Source organism: Papio anubis, chromosome 18, assembly GCF_008728515.1.
Source record: "Papio anubis isolate 15944 chromosome 18, Panubis1.0, whole genome shotgun sequence".
NCBI lineage: Eukaryota > Metazoa > Chordata > Mammalia > Primates > Cercopithecidae > Papio > Papio anubis.
Genome location: NC_044993.1, coordinates 15,359,321 through 15,379,195, shown reverse-complemented (window position 1 = coordinate 15,379,195; position 19,875 = coordinate 15,359,321). Strand labels below are relative to the sequence as shown.

Sequence of the window (19,875 nt, the reverse complement as noted above, 5' to 3'; positions counted from 1 at the left end):
CAATTTATGGCAGTAATAGAAAGTGTCCTTTTTAAAAACTTTATTTCAATTTTTTTTTTTTTTTTGAGATGGAGTCTTGCTTTGTCGCCCAGGCTGGAGTGCAGTGGTATATTAGTTCACTGAAACCTCCTCCTCCTGGGTTCAAGTGATTCTTGTACTTCAAGCCTCCTGAGTAGCTGGGATTACAGGCCTGTGGCACCATGCTGGGCTATTTTCTGTATTTTTAGTAGAAACGGGGTTTCACCATGTTGGCCAGGCTGATCTCGAACTCCTGACCTCAAGTGATCCACCCGCCTCGGCCTCTCAAAGTTCTGGGATTACAGGCATGAGCCACCGCGCCTGGCCTTTATTCAGATTTTTTAAAAGCGAGTCAATGTAATGAAAAATGTTAAGTAAGTAACACTGGTAGTAGTATAGTTAAAACCCTGCAGGTGGTTTGCGAGGGACTAACCTTTGGGGACCCTTGGGATTAAGAATCCATAGATTCTGCAGGTGAGAATAGGTAGAGTTGCCAAATAAAACACAAGACACTCCATTAAATTTGAGTTTCTGATAAGCAATTAACATACATATTCATGTACTAATATATATATATGCCCACAAATTGTATATGACATACTTGTACTAAAAAGAAATGTGACCGGGCGTGGCGGCTCACGCCTGTAATCCCAGCACTTTGGGAGGCCGAGGCAGGCACATCACAAGGTCATGAGATCGAGACCATCCTGGCTAACACGGTGAAAACCGTCTCTACTAAAAATACAAAAAAATTAGCCAGGCGTGGTGGCTATTTTGTAGCCTGTAGTCCCAGCTACTGAGGAGGCTGAGGCAGGAGAACGGAATGAACCCGCGAGGCGGAGCTTGCAGTAAGCCAAGATTGCGCCACTGCACTCCAGCCTGGGCAACAAAGCGAGACTCCGTCTCAAAAGAAAAAAAAAGAAATGTGTATCCAAAATTTGGGACTGGGTGCAGTGACTCATGCCTGTAATCCCAGCACTTTGGAAAGCTGAGGCAGGAGGATTGCTTGAGCCCAGTAGTTCAAGAGCAGCCTAGGCAGCATGGCAAAATCTTGTCTCTACAAAAAATATTAAGAAAAAAAATTGGCTGAGTGTAGTGCTGTGCGCCTATAGTCCCAGCTACTCAGGAGGCTAAGGTGGGAGAATCCCTGAGCTCGGGAGATTGAGTGAGCTATGATCACATCGCTGCACTCCAGCCTGGGCAAGAGAGTGAGACCCTGTCTCAAAACATAAAATAAAATAAAATAAAATTTGATATTTTTGATATTTAGTATAAGTATATACCATGCAATATTCAGGATGCACTTATACTAAAAAATGATTCATTACTTTCCTAACATTCAAATGTAACTGGATATGTTTACTTTTATGCTAAATCTGTCCACTCCAAAATTAGGGCTTATCCAACTCTTTAAGTGCAGTGTGTACATCAAATTCAACCGTCAGTTCTGGGAGCTGGTGTTCCCTGGGTTAAGCCTCCTTCCTCCCTCCTATCTGTAATCAAAGTAAATAGTAAAACAGTGTATGGGAGGGAAACTGGGGCTTCCGGCCTGCTCTCTCACCATCTCTGAGAGTATCAGAAGTGTGGACAGACCCGTCCAACCCTTAGTGGCGTCTTTTCACCCCGTCGTACCAGTACAGGCCTTGGGCTGCCCCCAGGACTAGGACGATGCGCTTGCTGAGTGTGAGATCTTCTTCCCTATCCAACAGCTCCCTCAGGGTCCCAAGTTCACAGTACTCCATGACGATGGAGAATTGAGGTGGAGTCACTGGTGGAAAGAAGCCAGGCACTATGAGGATCTGCCCTACTCGAAGCTTCCCCTGTCCTTAGCCCGCCTCTCCCAGCCTCAGTACAGATATAGACTGGCTCTGCTGTGAGTCCCATTTCTCCCCCAATTCTCAGCCCACAGTTTTGCTCCCCACCTCCTTGAACAGACCAAATATGCCCAGAATTCCCATCCTCTTCTCCATAATACTTGGCTTGTCGTAATTCTACCTTAAAAAAAAAAAATTGGCTGGGTGTGGTGGCTCATGCCTGTAATCCCAGCACTTTGGGAGACCGAGGTCAGGAGTTTGAGATCAGTCTGGCCTACATGGTGAAACCCTGTCTCTACTGAAAATACAAAAAGTAGCTGGGTGTGGTGGCAGGTGCCTGTAATCCCAGCTACTTGGGAGGCTAAGGCAGGAGAATCGCTTGAAGCTGCAAGGCAGAGGTTGCAGTGAACAGAGATCGTACCACTGCACTCCAGCCTGGGCAACAGAGCAAGACTCTGCCTCAAAAAAAAAAAAAAAAAAAAATGTTCTGCCAGGCATGGTGACTCACGCCTGTAATCCCGGCTTTTTGGGAGGCTGAGGCGGGTGGATCACTTAAGGCCAGGAGTTTGAGACCAGACTGGCCAACGTGATGAAACCTCGTCTCTACGAAAAATGTAAAAATTAGCCAGGTGTGGTGGCACATGCCTGTAGTTGCAGCTACTAGGGAGGCTGAGGCAGGAGAATTGCTTGAACCTAGGAGGTGGAGGTTGCAGTGAGCAGATCGCACCACTGCACTCCAGCCTGAGAGACAGAGCGAAACTCTGTCTCAAAAAAAAAAAAAAAAAAATTATTTTTCTTTTTCTCTTTTTACTTCCATCTCCTTTTCTTAGTTTAATTCTAAATTTTCTTGAGCAGTTATTTGGGGAATGTCTTCCTCACTCAGCTGGAAGCCCAAGAAGGCAGGAAATGTGTCTGTCTTGTTCACACGGTGCTTACAAGCAGCTTCGTACGTCTGTGTGGGAGGAATGAGTGGGGTGCACATGGCAGGGGCAGGTGAGGACTCAGACAAGAAGTCGACATCCCCGTTCATGGGCCTGAGTTGCAAAACTGACATATGACTGGGCCAGGCACCTCAGCGGTCCCCAAGGAGAATAAACGTTGCTGAAAGTTTGCCTTTATGTTTTATTTTTTAATTTTTTTAAGACAGAGTCTCGCTCTGTCACCCAGTCTGGAGTGCAGTGGCGTGATACCGGCTCACTGCAACCTCCACCTCCCAGGTTCATGCAATTCTCCTGCCTCAGCCTCCCGAGTAGCTGGGATTACAGGCACCCACCACCACACCCAGCTAATTTTTGTATTTTTAGTAGAGACAGGGTTTCCGCATGTTGGCCAGGCTGCTCTCGAACTCCTGACCTCAGATGATCCACCTGCCTCAGCCTCCCAAAGTGCTGGGATTACAGATGTGAGCCACCGCGCCTGACCTACGTTTGCCTTTAGACTGGGATTCCACACTCTGAAATCAAGTTGGCCTGAGGCTGTGGAGCAACTTCCAAAGGGGATAAGACAGGAGTTGCTCTGTCCGCTCTCTAGTCAAGAGCAGCAAAACATGACCAGCAGGAGGGGTCATTCCATGAGAGAAAATGCAGTCACGTTGAGGAAAAAAAAAAAAAAAAAAAGAGCCTGTCACATGAGGCTCTTGGTAAAGGGGTAATTTTTTTTTTTTTTTTTTTTTTTTGAGACAGAGTCTTACTTTGTTGCTCTGACTGGAGTGCAGTGGTGCGATCTCGGCTCACTGCAACCTCCGCCTCCCAGGTTCAAGCAATTCTCCTGCCTCAGCCTCCCGAGTAGCTGGGACTACAGCACGTGCCACTACACCCAGCTAATTTTTTGTATTTTTAGTAGAGACGGGGTTTCACCATGTTGGCCAGGATGGTCTCGAGCTCCTGACCTTGTGATCCACCTGCCTCGGCCTCCCAAAGTGCTGGGATTACAGGTATGAGCCACTGCAACCGGCCAGGTAAGTTAATTTTGCTTTTAGATTTGCTCTACAGTAATGATGACCAAGGGTGTTTTCCTTGTTTGGGTCAGACAGCTTTATAATTTATTTTTGTTTTTGTTTTTATTTTTTTTTATTTTTTATTTTTTATTTTATTTTATTTTTTGAGACGGAGTCTCGCTCTGTCGCCCAGGCTGGAGTGCAGTGGCCGGATCTCAGCTCACTGCAAGCTCCGCCTCCCAGGTTCACGCCATTCTCCTGCCTCAGCCTCCCGAGTAGCTGGGACTACAGGCGCCCGCCACCTTTCCCGGCTAGTTTTTTGTATATTTTAGTAGAGACAGGATTTCACCATGTTAGCCAGGATGGTCTCGATCTCCTAACCTCATGATCCACCCGTCTTGGCCTTGTTTTTATTTTTGAGACGGAGTCTTGCTCTGTTGCCCAGGCTAGAGTGCAATGGCGCACCCTCAGCTCACTCAATCTCCGCTTCCCAGGTTCAAGCAATTCTCCCACCTCAGCCTCCTGAGTAGCTGGGACTACTGGTGGCTGCCACCAGACCCAGCTAATTTTTGTAGTTTTAGTAGATATGGGGTTTCACCATGTTGGCCAGGCTGGTCTTGAACTCCTGACCTCATATGACCTGCCCGTCTCGGCTTACCAAAGTGCCGGGATAATAGGTGTGAGCCACTGCACCTGGCAGCTTTATAATGTTTTAGAGCAATAAGATGCACCCCTCTTCCAGGCTGGCATCTAAACATGTACCCCCTTATTTCCCAGCGTACTGAAAGGAGATGTGGCCATGTTAGTGCAAACCAACCCTCAGCCTTCAGCGCTGCTCTCCTAAAAGAAGATGAGAACGTGCATCTTGGGATGAAAAAAAAAATTAACATTGATAATAATCACACTTTGTAGATTCCACCCTTTGTGGTGTTCTTTAAAAAAAGTGCAACACATTGAAACACAGGAGGTATATTCCAGGCCATCCAAAGCTTGACCAATCCCAGAAGCATTCCTTACCTGTTTCATCAATGCAAATCCCGAATATACGCAGGATGTTGGGAGATTCAAATTTCTTCATGGTTTTGATCTCATCGTTGAAAGTCTGCCTCACTATTCTATGAGGATAAAAAGAGAAATCGGGATTTCAGAACTGGAAGGTTCCTTAAGAACATTCAATGTGGTGACTCTGTGTATGTGGGGGTGGGGGTATCAGCATCTCCTGGGGGTAAGAACTGGTGCCAGGATGAGCTCAGCTACTGATGACAACATGTAGAACCCCTCGGGTGCCTGTGGCAGCACAATTAGTCCCTCGGGGTCTGTGAGATATTAATGGGGCTTGCTAATATCTTTTCAGTAGTTAAAATAGTCTGATAGAATTGTATTTTTATGACCTACAGGGCTTTCCTAGGCAAACTAAAAAGTCAAGCATTTGTTATTGTTTTTAGGCCATAACCTGTTGTTTAGCATATACTCTGACAGATGGTGGTGTCTGTCTTTTTTTTTGTTTTTTAAATTGGAGACAGGGTCTTGCTCTGTCGCCCAGGCTGGAGTGCAGTGGTGCGATCTTGGCTCACTGCAGCCTCCACCTCCCAGGTTGAAGCGATTCTCATGCCTCAGCCACCTGAGTAGCTGGAACTGCAGGTGCATGCCACCATGCTCGGCTAATTTTTTTTTTTTTTTTTTTTTGTAGAGACGTGGTTTCACCATGTTGGCCAGGCTGGTGTCAAACTCCTGGCCTCAAGTTATCTGCCCACCTCCACCTCCCAAAGTGCTGGGATTACAGGTGTGAGTCACCATGCCTAGCCTGTGATGAGTGTCTTTGATTAATAAAAATAAGGATATTTATTAAGTGAAATCTTATAACCAAAATTCCTTCCAAAACATGGGCCTTAAAAAATGTGAGCAGGTAAATTATTAAAGAGGATCACTGGAACCACCAACTCAATCCAATCTGTTCATTCACTCTGAGTCTTAGATTCAAAGGGTAAAGGAGGCTTGTCCAAGGTCTGTCAGAGAAACAGGGCAGGTTCAGAGCCTACAAAAATCAATTGTATTTCTATCTGCTAGCAATTAACAATCAAAAGATTAAATTAAAAATTGTCATTTCCAATAGCATAAAGAGAATAAAATACTTAGCAATAAATTTATAAAAGAAGTGCAAGTCTTACCCTGAAAATTTTGTACTTAAATTGTTGAAAGAATTTTGTTTTGGTTTGTTTGTTTGTTTGTTTGTTTTTTGAGACGGAGTCTCACTCTTGTTGCCCAGGCTGGAGTGCAATGGCGGGATCTCGGCTCACTGCAACCTCTACCTCCCAGGTTCAAGCGATTCTCCTGCCTCAGCCTCCCGAATAGCTGGGATTACAGACACCTGCCACCATGCCCAGCTAATTTTTGTATTTTTACTAGAGACGGGGTTTCACCATGTTGGCCAGACTAGTCTCGAACTCCTGACCTCAGGTGATCCTCCTGCCTCAGCCTCCCAAAGTGCTGGGATTATAGGCTTGAGTCACTGCACCTGGCAAGAAATTTTAAAAGATCTAAAGAAATAGAAAGACGTCCTATGTTCTTGAATAGGAAGACTTTGTATCATTAAGATGATAACATTTTCCAAATTGACCTACAGGTTCAGTGCAATCCTTACCCAATTTGTAGTTGGTTAAAAAAAAAAAAAAAGCAAAAACAAAAACAGAAATTGACAAGATATTCCTAAAATTTGTATGGAAATGAAAGGAATTCAGGATAGCCAAGACAGTCTTGCAAAAAAAGAACAAAGCTGGAAGACTCATACTTCTCAATTTCAAACATATCACAAGGCTACAATCATGAAAACAGTATAGTGCTATCATAAGACTAGACAAATAGATCAGTGGAATAGAATTGGGAGTCCGGAAGTAAAGTCATACAGATAAAGCCAGTTGATTTTTCACAGTTTTTTTTTTGGAACGCGCTCTGTCACCCAGGCTAGAGTGCAGTGGTACAATTTCTGCTCACTGCAACACCTGCCTCCTGGGTTCAAACGATTCTACTGCCTCAGCCTCCCAAGTAGCTGGGACTACAGGCACCTGCTACCACGCCTGGCTAATTTTTTGTATTTTTAGTAGAGATGGGGTTTCACTATGTTAGCCAGGATGGTCTTGATCTCCTGACCTGGTGATCTGCCCACCTTGGCCTCCTAAAGTGCTAGGATTACAGGCATGAGCCACTGTGCCCAGCCAACGCCCAGCTAATTTTTATATTTTTAGTAGAGATGGGGTTTCACCATGTTGGGTAGGCTGGTCTCGAACTCCTGACCTCAAGTGATCCACCTGCCTCGGCCTCCCAAAGTGCTAAGATTACAAATGTGAGCTGCAGTGCCAGGCCAGCACAGTCTTTTAAACAAATGGTTCTGGCACATCTGGATATCAACATGCAGCAAAATGAAGTTGAATGACTACCTTATACAATACACCAAAATTAACTCAACATTGGAAACCTAAATATAAGAGCCAAAATTATAAACTCTTAGAAGAAAACACAGGAGGGCCAGGTGCAGTGGCTCAAGCCTATAACCCCAGCATTTGGGGAGGCCAAGGTGGGTGGATCACTTGAGGTTAGGAGTTTCAGACCAGCCTGGCCAACATGGCAAAACCCGTCACCACTGAAAATACAAAAATTAGCTGGGCATGTTGGCGCACGCCTGTAGTCCCAGCTACTCGGGAGGCTGAGGCATGAGAATTGCTTGAACCCAGGAGGTGGAGGTTGCGGTTGAGCTGATGTCACACCACTACACTCCAGCATGAGTGAAAGAGCAAGACTCTATGTCAAACAGAACAAAATAAAAACACCCCCCCAAACCTGTACATGAATGTACACAGAAACATTATTCATAATAATCAAAAAGTGGAAAAAACACAGGGTTCATTAACTGATCAATGGATAAATAAGATGTCCATACAACAGACTATCATTCAGCCATAAAAAGGAATGAAGAAATGATACTTGCTACAATATAGATGAACCTTGAAAATATTATGCTAAGTGAAAGAAGCCAGACTCAACAGATCACGTATTGTATTATTCCATTTACATTAAAGATTTGGAAAAGGCAAATCTATAGAGACAGAAGGTAGGAGTGTTGCCTGGGGCTCAGGATGGTGGTGATGGGGGTGAATGAGGAATGACTGCTAGTGGTATAGGGTTTCCCTCTTTCCCTCTCTCCCTCCCTCCCTCCCTTCCTTCCTTCTTCTTTTTTTTTTTTTCATTGGAGTCTTGCTCTGTCACCCAGGCTGGAGTGTACTGGCACAATCTCAGCTCACTGCAACCTTGGCCTCCAAGGTTCAAGTGATTCTCCTGCCTCAGCCTCCCAAGTAGCTGGAATTATAGGCTCACACCACCATGCCCAGCTAATTTTTGTATTTTTTGTAGAGACGGGGTTTCACCATGTTGGCCAGGCTGGTCTTGAACTCCTGACCTCAGGTGATCTGCCCGCCTTGGCCTCCCAAAGTGCTGGGATTACAGGTGTGAGCTACTGCACCCGGCCTGTAAATATACTTAAAGTCATTAAATTGTACATTTTAAATAGGTAAATCTTATGGTATGTAAAATATATCTCAATAAAACTGTTAAAAATATGGTCTCAATCAAAATCTTGATCGCATTTTGAGGAGTGTGATAAAACTTTCTTTGATATTTATTTAGCTAAGTCAACCCGAAAAAGAATCAGGAGGAAGTTCTTTACCAGATACCAAAACTTACTGCAAAGTCACATGAAAAACACAGTAACAGCGTGTCATTGATACAGAAACAGACAAATTGATCAGTGGGAAAGATTAGAGAGATCAGAGTCAGATCCATGTCTATATAAAAACTTAATATACAATAAATATGGTACCACAAATCAACAAGGAAAAGACAGACCACTTAATAGATGGTATAGAGAAAACTGACTTACTATGTGGCTAAAAATAAAAGTTAGCCCTACATAATGTCACATACAAAGGTGGATTCTAGTAGGTGGATTAACGTGGATTAAAACCTAAATATAAAAAATAAAACTGTAAAGTTAAGAGAAGAAAATATAGAATGCTTTTAAGATCTCGAGGTGGGGAAGGGTACCTCCAGAGCACAAATAAAAATCTGCAATATCTAAAGCTGACAAGTGCTTGATTTCCACAATATACAAAGATCTACAAACAGACAAGACAAAAGCAGCAACCATGATGGAAAAAAGGGCAGAGGATATGAACAGGCAATCTATGGAAGAGAAAACCCAAATAGCTAAAACATGTAAATAAGGGCTTGAATTCATTAGTAAAAACAGAAATGCAAGTTCAAATAACTACAAGATATTGATCACTTTATAACTAGAAGGATGAAAGTAATTAGAAATCTGGATAACACTAAAGGTTGATGAGGTTGCTTGTGGGAGTGTAGGCATAGACACTCTGTTCTGAAGAGTTGCCTGGTAGTACTTAGTCACTTAATATACACATATCCTATGGCCCATCATTTTCTCTCCTGGTGCTATATCCCAAAGAATTCTCATACAGGTCCCTAAAGGGATACTTAGTATGGCACCTTTTTGATAGGAGAAGTTGGAAGTTGACTGGATTTCATCACTGGAAAAAAAAAAATAGACAAAATATATGGCTCATGCCTGTTATTCCAGCACTTTGGAAGGCTGAGGCAGGAGGCGCTTGAGTCCAGGAGTTCCAGACCAGCCTGGGCAGCACAGTGGGACCCTGTCTCTACAAAAAATTTAAAAATTAGCCAAGCATGGTGGTGCACACTTGCTGTCCCAGCTACTTGGGAGGCTGAGGTGTGAGGATTGCTGGAGCCCGGGAGGTTAAGGCTGCAATGAGCTATGATCTCACCACTGCACTCCAGCCTGGACAACAGAGTGAGACCTTGTCTCAAAAAAAAAATAAAAATAAAAATAAAAAATTGGCGAAATGGGGATCTTCACCATGGATGGCAGACAGAAATTAAGGAGTCCAAGTATGGAACATGTTTCATGATGTTGAGTGAGAAAAATGAGGAAAGGAGGTAACAGACACATAACTCTACCAGTTGTGAACAGGAAAAATGTATGCATACATTTTACAAGAACAGATACAAACAAAACACACTAGAATTACTGTCTGGGGAGGGGATGAGCAACTGGGAAACAGGGTTGGAAGAGAAAGTTTTTTTGTTTTTTTTAAATATATACATGAATAAAGGAGAGAAGACTAGAACTGAGGTGGAAAGATGTATTTAAGTCAAGACTGCTCTTTAATAGTGGAGAGCAGTCATTTAACCCTTTGAAGCCCAGGCTTCCTCATCTAAAAATGGAGACAATACCCCTCTCTCCCTGGTGAGTTACAGAGAATAAGTATTAGTACACACGAGAGAACCACACGAAACAACTTACGCAATGCTGCCAGCCTGGGGTTTGTTGAATACTTTTATGGTCACTGGAGCTCTGTGGTATTCTCCTTTATAAAGTGTGCTGACTTTATTTTCCCTTAGCAGAATCCACGGGGATCCTGAGAGCTGCTCCTTCTTGATCTCCTTGATTTGCTCTTGCGGGATCTGCATGCATTTTGGTAGTAAACCTGACCTCATCCCCAAGAGGAAAGACGATAAAAGAGTCAATGAGCAGAGGAAGGGGTCCTAAGGGAGGTGGCATCCTTGTGATGTGTGAGTGGGAAGCTCTACAACATGAACCAGAGCTGGTCATGGCTGGGGCTTCTGATCGACTCAGCCCAAGGGAGCGGCTCCAATGCCTCTGAGTGACCAGTAGAGACACAGTTGGATAGTTAACAGAATGTGTCATCCACTTCCTTTCGCTCCTCTTCAAATCCCACCTGTCCCTCCAGCCTTAACCCTCATCCAGACTCGTCTATCTCATCCTGGAAGGATCGCTATTCCTGTTACCCAGAGCTTGGCATTTGAGCATCTGGCATCTGGTCTAGTCATTTCAGATCTAGTAGTTAGGGACATAGTTCAAGCTCAGTAACCTTGCTGTTGTGTGTTCACTGTCTCTCTTTCCTCTTTTCTCCTCTACCCCATGCGCTCCTGGAAGTCAGTGTCCTTCTCTGCATCTTAGTCCCCTCTTTGCATGGCTTCTGGCATAAAACAGATACAGTTTTGTTCAATGAATGAATGGGTGGGCATTTTAAATTTGATTTGAATTTTTTCTTGGAAATTCAGCAACCGAACTGAAGCTTTGATGCTATTCATAGAGATTTTTAAGCACTTTGACAGCTGTTAGAAGATATTTTACTGGTCAAGAAGCCGCCTCTGGATGTTATTCCGTGGACAGAAGCCTGGGCTAGCCATGAATGGATCCCCAAACCTGTGGGCTGCTTCCAGTCATCCAGCACAGAAAATGGACAAACGCAGGGGTAGGGGGAGGCTGGGGTCCCAGTAAACTGATGACTTCTAGTTTGGGGGCCATCAGAAACAGCAGGGCACACGAAAACTTACACTGCCTCAAAGTTTCCTTGATTTCTTTCATGTTGATTTCTAATCGTCTCAATGAAGCTTCTATTTCTTCATTATCTGCAGGAAAAAAGGGCAGTGAATGCTCAAAACAAATTAAAATCACATGCCAATCAAAACTAAAATGCTAATTAAAACTGTTGAGATATCATTTTTTACTTATCATATTCATTATGATGGGATTACTACTGATCACCAATATTCAGATTTCTACTTCTAAGCACATAGGAAATGCATTAAAGCATAGCTGGGTAACTCACTTTGGCTAAGAAATGAAGGAAAGAGATGTCTGTCACTTCCCAGAGGGGGCATTTAACTGACTCTGCATAAGGTTCCAACCTGGCTGCTTTGGAAGTGAAGAAAGTTTGTGTCAACAGAGGAGTGCTATACTATTGAAAGTATCCTAGAAGGAGGACATTCATCTTGGAGAGTCCCCTGGACTTTGCCTGAATGAGAAATAAACTTGTTTTTTTAGAACACTGAGTTGTTGTTGTTGTTGTTGTTTTTTAAACCACAGCATAATCAAATCTATCCTGATTTATATACTCAGAAACACGTTTGAAAATTTACAACACACTATTTACAATGGTCAGCCATCCCTGTCTGCCCAGGACTGAGGAGTTCTGGGGACATGAAACCCTTACTACCAAAAGTGGGAAAGTCTCTTATGGGAAAAGTATAGAGAAGCAGATAACCTCATGCATCGTTGGTAGGAGTAATATCTGTGCAACTTCTATCAAAATTTAAAATGCTTATAGTCTTTGACCTAGTGATTTTACCTAATAATTCCACTTCTGGGAATTTCTCATAAAGATATCTTGAAATAGGCCAGGCGTGGTGGCTCATGCCTGTAATCCTAGCACTTTGGGAGGCCGAGTCAGGCAGATCACTTGAGGTCAGGAGTTTGAGATCAGCCTGGTCAAACTGGTCAGTAGAGATGGTAAAACCCCTTCTCTACTAAAAATATAAAAGTAAGCTGGGTGTCATGGCACATGCCTGTAATCCCAACTACTCGGGTGGCTGAGGCACAAGAATTGCTTGAACCCAGGAGGCAGAGGTTGCAGTGAGCCAAGATTGTGCCACTGCTCTCCAGCCTGGGTGATAGAGCAAGACTCTGTCTCAAAAAAAAAAAAAAAAAAAAAAAAGAAAAGAAAAGAAAGAAGAAAAGAAAAGAAAGAAAGAAAGAAAGAAAAGAAAAAAAAGTTCTGGTGATAGATGGTGGTGATGGTTTCAGAACCATGTGAATATACTTGATGCCACTGAATTGGCATCTAAAAATGGTTGAAATGGTAAATTTTATGTTATGTATATTTTATCACAAAAAATGGGAAAAAATGATGGGTGTATGTATTGGGTTGTTTTCGAATTTGTATGCTGCTGGTATGATCATACAACAAAACAAAACAGTAGGATAGATGCCAAGTAGGAAAACAAGCTATATAATTCCGTGGATATTTACATGGGAGATATTTAAAATTATTTAATGAGAAAAGAAGAAACAGAACAATGTGTTTGGTATGATGCTGACTGTGTGACAACAATAAAATATAAATACTTAAATCTCCAGAAGGGTATTCAAGAAACTGGTAGATTGTGTGATTGTATCTCACATTTTGATAACGGTTGCACAAATATCCTTCTACCAACAATGGATTAGATTATCAGTGTGTCTATATGGTTTCCATTAGACTTCCCCAGTTTCAGTACTGAAGGTCTCATGTCCTCAGAACGGGAAACGGGGCCCTCGAGGTCAAGGAGGGAGATTTACTTCTCATGCTGGCCCCCCTCCACCCTTTGGTTTTGGAGACAGAATCTCGCTTTGTCACCCAGACTGCAGAGCAGTGGAATAATCATGGCTCACTGCAGCCTCGACCTCCTAGGTGACTGTAATCCCAGCACTTTGGGAGGCTGAGGCAAGAGGATCACTTGAGGCCAGGAGTTCTACACCAGCCTGGGCAACATAGTGAGACTCTCTATCTGCAAAAAATAAAATAAAAATTAGCTGGGCATGGTGGCATGCACACCTATAGTCCCAGCCACTCCAGAGGCTGAGCTGGGAGGATCACTTGAGCCTGAGGCTACAGTGAGCTATGACTGTGCCACTGTCCTCCAGCCCATGCAAAAGAGACCCTGTCTCAAAAAATGAAACAAAACAAAAAACTCCTCCTCTACACTGACTTGCCCAAATTTCACCAGCCCTCACCGTATATCTGGGCCAAAGGATGTTAGGAGTTTTGAGCTACAAGTATGTTATAGCTGCTCAAACTTCATCCTTGCTGCTCCTTTGGTGAATTAAAGTGAGGCTAAAATGTGTTCAACTGCACTCCCACTCCCCACCAAAAACCGAACTTGCCCCTTCGTAGCATCTGGAAGGCTCGCCTGTCTTCGTCTGCATCCTGCTGATCTTCCTGTGCCCAGGACGCTCCTTGGCTTATGCGTGAAACAGGCATGCGTTGCTCAATCTGTAGTAACAGCGAGAGCTCCTTCCAGACGTCATTCAGGTTCTTGTTCACATCCTTGAAGAGTATTTTGTCCTGGCTTGCTGTTAGAAACCTGCAGATATTGGATCTATTGCTGAATTTTTCTATCTCCTCATTAGCCTCCTCCAGGGCAGCCTTGAAGCGGTTCATGGCTGTGGTTAACTTCTCAGAGGGCACGCTCCTCTTTCCTTGGTCCTGGAGCATCTCCAGAGACTCGACCAGGCCGAGGACGCGGTGGCCCAGGCGCCGGCACTGTTTCTTGCAGTATTTCATCTCTTCACACCGTTTGTGGATGACCTGGCCAAGGGTGATAATATGCTTCAAATTTTCCATGCCTGGAAGAAATGAATGTAATTTGGTGAAATCCCCAATTCTCCTGCATATTCACTACTTGGCTAAGAAAGAATCAAAGGGGTCTGTGATTTAAATGCCTGAGGAGGTCTCCCTAGCATTTTCATGCAAGATGGAGATGGTTTGCTGCCCACCAAAACCTGTTCTGCCCTCCCACAATAATAGAGTTGTAGCTGGGAAGAGCTGGTCCAGCCAGAACTACATCTCCCAGCCTTCCTTGCAGCGTGATGTGGCCATGTGACTAGTTCTCACCAATGGGGTGTAAGTGCATGTGACCCGCTCTACTTCGGACTGGGGCAACTTTGCTGCCTCCACAGACTCTCCCTTTGCCGGCTGGCTCCGCGTGAAGAAGCGGCCCTAGGGGTGGTGGAGCCCCAAGAAGGGTCCTGAGTCCCTGGATCATCACCTGGAGAAGAGCTACCCACAGACCTGGAACGTCTGTCATGGACTGTTAAGTGATCAAGGAATAAACTTGTATTGCATGTAAATTTTCAGGTCGATATGTTTACATCAGTTTCGCCTATTACAAATATATCCTGCTAAAGCGTAGAGGTTTCAGGGGCCAGGCAGGTAATTCAAATGAGTGAAGTGAGCTGGGCTAGTCTTTACTGCCACAGATAAGTATGTTTCTTTCTCTTTTTCTTAAAACACGTGGACTGTCTATCTTTCATTTTTCCTACAAAAATTTGTTCAGTTTCTTCCTACAGTGCTTTAAGAAAAATGCAGCTGAGCGAGGTGGCTCCCACCGATAATCCCAGCACTTTGAGAGGAAGAGGCAGGAGGTTTGCTTGAGGCCAGGAGTTCCAGATCAGTCTGGACAGCAAAGTGAGACCCTTTCTCTAGAAAAATAAAAAATAAAATAAAATAAATAAAATATAAAATTGGCTGGGCGCAGTGGCTCATGCCTGTAATCCCAGCACTTTGGAAGGCTGAGGAGGGCAGATCACTTGAGGTCAGGAGTTGGAAACCAGCCTGGATGGTGAAACACCGTCTCTACTAAAAATACAAAAATTAGCTGGGTGTGGTGGTGCACGCCTGTAATTCCAGCTACTCGGAAGACTGAGTCAGAAGAACTGCTTGAACCCAGAGGGCAGAGGTTGTACTATCACAAAAAAAATGTAATATATTACATATATATTGTAATACATATATAATATTCCATATATATAATATATATAATAAATTAACCTGGTGTGATGGCACACACCTGTAGTCTCAGCTGCCTGGGAAGTTGAGATAGGAGGATTTCTTGAGCCTAGGAGGTTGAGGCTGCAGTGCCAGCTTCCTACTCTCAACCTCTCTGTCTTCTCTGAACATGAGTGAGGAAGCACAGAGCCCTGATCCTAAAGCTTAGAATGAGGCTAACCTGAGCATGGTAGAATGGAAAGGGAGAAAGAATCTGAGTCCTTGATGAGAACATTGAGCCACTGGTTTGAACTGACACTGAAGTGTACCCCACCCCCTAACTACAGGTTTCATGGACCAATGACCTCCCTGATTGTTTAAGGCAGTTTGAATCATGTTTGCTTTATTTGCAACTAAAGCCAACTGTGTTCAGCAATGAATGATGATGATAATGATGATGCTAGATCTCTCAATTCACCCACTACATCCTAAGCGCTCCGGAACCCCCAGCTCTCCATGGTTATTTTCATTTAACAGATGGAGATACTGGCTGGGCATGGTAGTTCTTGCCTGTTATCCCAATATTTTGGGAGGTAGAGGTGGGAGGATTGCTTGAGGCCAGGAGTTCCAGACCATTCTGGGCAACACAGCGAGACCCATCTCTACTAAAAATACAAAAATTAGCTGGGACTACAGGTCCCAGCTACTCAGGAGGCTGAGGTGGGAGAATTGCTTGAGCCTAGGAGGTCAAGGCTGCAGTGAGCTATGATGACACCACTGCACTCCAGCCTGGGAAACAGAGAGAGACCCTGTCTAGAAGAAACAAACAGGTGAAAAGTGAAGACGCTGTGGTTCAGGGAGGTTGCATTCAAATAATCACAAGGCCATGAAACCAGTTTCCACAGTATTTAAAATAAAGTTAGGGTAGGGTGTGATGGCTCAAACCTGTAATCCCAGCACTTTGTGAGGCTGAGGCCAGGGGATTGCATGAGCCTGAGTTCCAGACCAGCCTGGGCAACATGGTGAAACCCTGTCTCTAAAAAAAAAATACAAAAATGTGCTGGGTGTGGTGGTGCTTGCCTGTAGTCCCAGCTACTCCAGAACCTGAGGAGGGAGAATTGATTGAGGCTGGGAGGTCAAGGCTGCAGTGAGCCATGAGTGTGCCACTGACTCCATCCAGCCTGGGCAACAAAATAAGACTGTGTCTCAAAAATACCACCACTACCACCAGTAACAACGACAACAAAAAACAAAGTTAGTTTTGTTTTTTTTTTTTTTGAGATAGAGTCTCGCCCTGTCACCCAGGCTGAAGTGCAGTGACACAATCGCGGCTCACTGCAACCTCCACCCCCTGGGTTCAAGCGATTCTTCTGCCTCAGCCTCCTGAGTAGCCAGAACCACAAGTGCCTGCCACTTCGCTTGGCTAATTTTTGTAGTTTTTAGTAGAGGCGGGGTTTCACCATGTTGGCCAGGCTGATCTTGAACTCCTGACCTCGTGATCCACCCGCCTCAGCCTCCCAAAGTGCTGGGATTACAGGTGTGAGTCTCCACACCTGGCCTTTTTTTTTTTTTTTAACAGCTCAGTGAAAAAGGTAGGTTAAGTATTACCACCAGTTTATGGATTAAATAACAGCTTGGCCTGGAGCCCAAATATGGCTTTAAAAATTGAGTGAGGCACTGGCAGAAGTGAAACTAAATAAATGAGCAATTGATATATTTGCATTTTTGCTGCCTGAGAGTTACAGTGATTGGGCAAGGGAGGTAAGAGTTATTAGGGCACTCCTAAAAAGACTAGCGGATCTCAGACTACCCAGCTATTCCCACATGCTAAGCACGTATCTTCAAGGCTATGTCTTGGGAATTGTGAGGGCAAAGGGTTTTACACTTTCTCTGTTGCACCAGAAACAGAAGCACATGTGACAACGTTGTTCAAGGAATCTTGCAAATTTTAGCTTCCTAGCTCCAAGCTCCAGTTATCTTACTACCAGCCTCATCAGAAAGCCATATCTCAGCACTAACTAATCAGAAAGGAAAGTGGGGAAAATATTGCACCCATAGAAGAGACAAACAATTTAAAATAATTAATTATACAGTGGTGGCATGGTATGAAGAAAATTGTAGCGGGCGCAGTGGCTCACGCCTGTAATCTCAGCACTTTGGGAGGCTGAAGCAGGTGGATCACCTGAAGTCGGGAGTTTGAGATCAGTCCAGCCAACATGGTGAAATTCCATCTCTACTAAAGATACTAAAATTAGCTGAGCATGGTAGCAGGTGCCTGTAATCCCAGCTACTAGGGAGGCTGAGGGAGGAGAATTGCTTGAACCCGGGAGGTGGAGGTTACACTGAGCCAAGATCATCCATCTCAAAAGAAAAAAAAAAAAAGAAAATTGCGCAAAACAAAGCTTGAAGAAAGGAGGAAAGAGAAGAAGTGTCATGCTTCTGGCTGGGAAGACTAAAATAGACCAACCCAGCAATCCTTCCCAAATTTAAATCCAATTTAATGCAGTTCCAATAAGACATCTAATGACATATTTTGGCATTGAAACAAAATGAAAAGTTCATTTGAAACAGGAAATTAGTAGGGATAACTAGGATTTTAAAAAATAAAGAAAAGGGGACTTGCCTGTATGACATTAAAACATATTAAAAACTGCAAAACATCGAGAAAAAAGCGCCCTACAATAACTTCAATTGTTTAAGGGCTTATTAAGTATATGTGCTCTAAGGGAAGAAAGGGAATATAAATATATACACACATAGACTGGGCAATTTGAATTTCTAGGAACTTATGATGCAGAAAGCTTGTGTGTGTAGATAGATGGCTACTAAGATGTTCACTGCAGTGCTATTTATAATATGTAAAACAAACAACTAAGAATATATTCAGGCCAGCTGCAGTGGCTCACACCTGTAATCCCAGCACTTTAGGAGGGCGAGGTAGGAGGATCACCTGAGCCCAGGAGTTTGAGACCAGCCTGGGTGAAAAAGTGAGACCCTGGCTCTACGAAAAAATACAAAAGAAATTTAATTGGGTCTGGTGGTGTGCACCTTGTAGTCCTAGCTACTTGGGAGGATCTGGCGGGAGGATCACTTGAGCCCAGGAGTTTCGGAGGCTGCAGTGAGCTATGATTGTACCACTGCACTCCAGCCTGGGCAACAGAGGAAGACCCCATCTCTAATAATAAATACATAAAAAGAAAAAGGGGATTATGTTCATATGTTACGATGAGAAAACACGTTACTAATTTTAAAAGTGAAAAATCTTTAAATGGCAATAATTCAAATTCACCTCTTCCCTCCAAAAAATAAAAATAAAATAAAATAAATAAAGATTATCAGACATTTACCTCTTCCCCCTCTCTCTCTGTCTCTCTCTCTCGCCTTCAGCCTGCGAACCTGAAGGCTTCGTTTTTCTGAGAAGACATCAGGTTACTTTTTCTCGTGTCCCTGTCCTCCACGACCCCCACCGCTACTGGGCCTCTCGCTTTGGCAGAAGGTAGTGCGAGATCCAAGCAGGCAGCTCCACCATCAGAGCCGAGGAAATGAAACCAACTAGGTCCTGAGTTCCAGGAATTCGGACCGGGCCACCTCACGCCCGGTTCTTCCCGTCACTGCCCAGGAATCCGGCTGCAGCCCCTCGGCCCCGCCGCCTCCTGGGGAGACCCCATGCTCACCTTCGTGACTCCCCCGAGGGATGTGCGTCCAATCTGTCCCGTGCAGAGTTCCAAAAAGCTCGCTCTTCCGCCTTCTTTCCCACGACCGCCTCCTGCCCAGGCGAGAAGTCTGCAAACACGAGGCCCGCGGGAATTCCCCTGCACCCCCTTCCCTGGTGTCCGCGCCCTGCACTCCGCTGGCCGTACCGGACACCACACGTGGCTGGCGGCGACAAGGAGCCCCGATCCTACCTGAGGGAAACCCCGGCCACTGCAGCTGCACTTGAGTAGGGTCCCTCCACTCAGCTACTTGGACGGCTGTTTCTGTCCTGTGCCCTCCGGAGGCCACCGCCTCAGGTCTGGGACGCCTGCAGGGAATGCTGCGACACTTCCCCCTCCGACCTGGCTCAGCTGCCAACCGCCAGGCTCACCGTGCCCCGGCTCCCTAGAGCCGCTTTCTAGGAAGCTCAGAACCACGAGCCCTCCCTTCCTCCTGCTATGCTCCTCCTGTCCTTTCCACACTCTCCCTGCCTTCCTTAAAGTCACTCTGTAACTACGCTGTACACGTCAGTGCCAGGCCTTCTTTCGGGGCTGGGGATTCAGAATAGAATAAGGTCCCAGCAACTACTATAACCAGGACACGGTGTGGGAAGGACTGGAAGTTTAGAGAAAACCTGCAAGTTGGAGAGGCGCTTCTGGTGTTTACTTCTCTGTGCTGGATAATATTGGCGGGGTGGGGAGGGTACTAGGGAAGAGACACCAAAGTGGGAAAAAAAATCACTTCCTCCTTTAAGGTCATTGCAGAACATCCTGTTATAGTGTGAGTCAGGTTTTCTTAAGATTAACTACATCTTCAGCTAGAAAGTCTAAGTAGTGTCACGCATTTACTCAGCAGACTATTTGCCTCTGAAAGAACAGAACTGGGGGCTGGGCGCAGTGGCTCATGCTTGTAATCCCAGCCCTTTGGGAGGCTGAGGTGGCCGGATGACCTGAGGTCAGGAGTTGGAGACTATCCTGGCCAACATGGGGAAACC

The 19,875-nt window shown here is 44.7% G+C and overlaps 1 protein-coding gene across 9 annotated transcripts in view; it reads right to left on the bottom strand.

Moving 5' to 3' along the window:
* The window catches only part of MLKL (mixed lineage kinase domain like pseudokinase), a 28,685-nt gene extending 9,046 nt beyond the window's left edge, over positions 1–19,639 (bottom strand). The window contains exons 1-7 of one of the 9 annotated variants that reach the window (XM_017953558.3): positions 18,863–19,638; positions 18,536–18,601; positions 13,586–14,047; positions 11,218–11,292; positions 10,160–10,343; positions 4,786–4,883; positions 1,651–1,786 (exon numbers count right to left, since the gene is read on the bottom strand). In XM_017953558.3, coding sequence (XP_017809047.2) covers positions 1,651–1,786; positions 4,786–4,883; positions 10,160–10,343; positions 11,218–11,292; positions 13,586–14,045 — 953 coding nt within the window. In that variant the 5' untranslated portion in view covers positions 14,046–14,047; positions 18,536–18,601; positions 18,863–19,638. Of the gene's footprint in view, positions 1–1,650; positions 1,787–4,785; positions 4,884–10,159; positions 10,344–11,217; positions 11,293–13,585; positions 14,048–18,535; positions 18,602–18,862 lie in introns of all 9 variants that reach the window. The other 8 variants (XM_009196847.4, XM_009196846.4, XM_021932169.2 and 5 more) reach the window with 8 other exon arrangements.
* Positions 19,640–19,875: the final 236 nt, after the last annotated feature.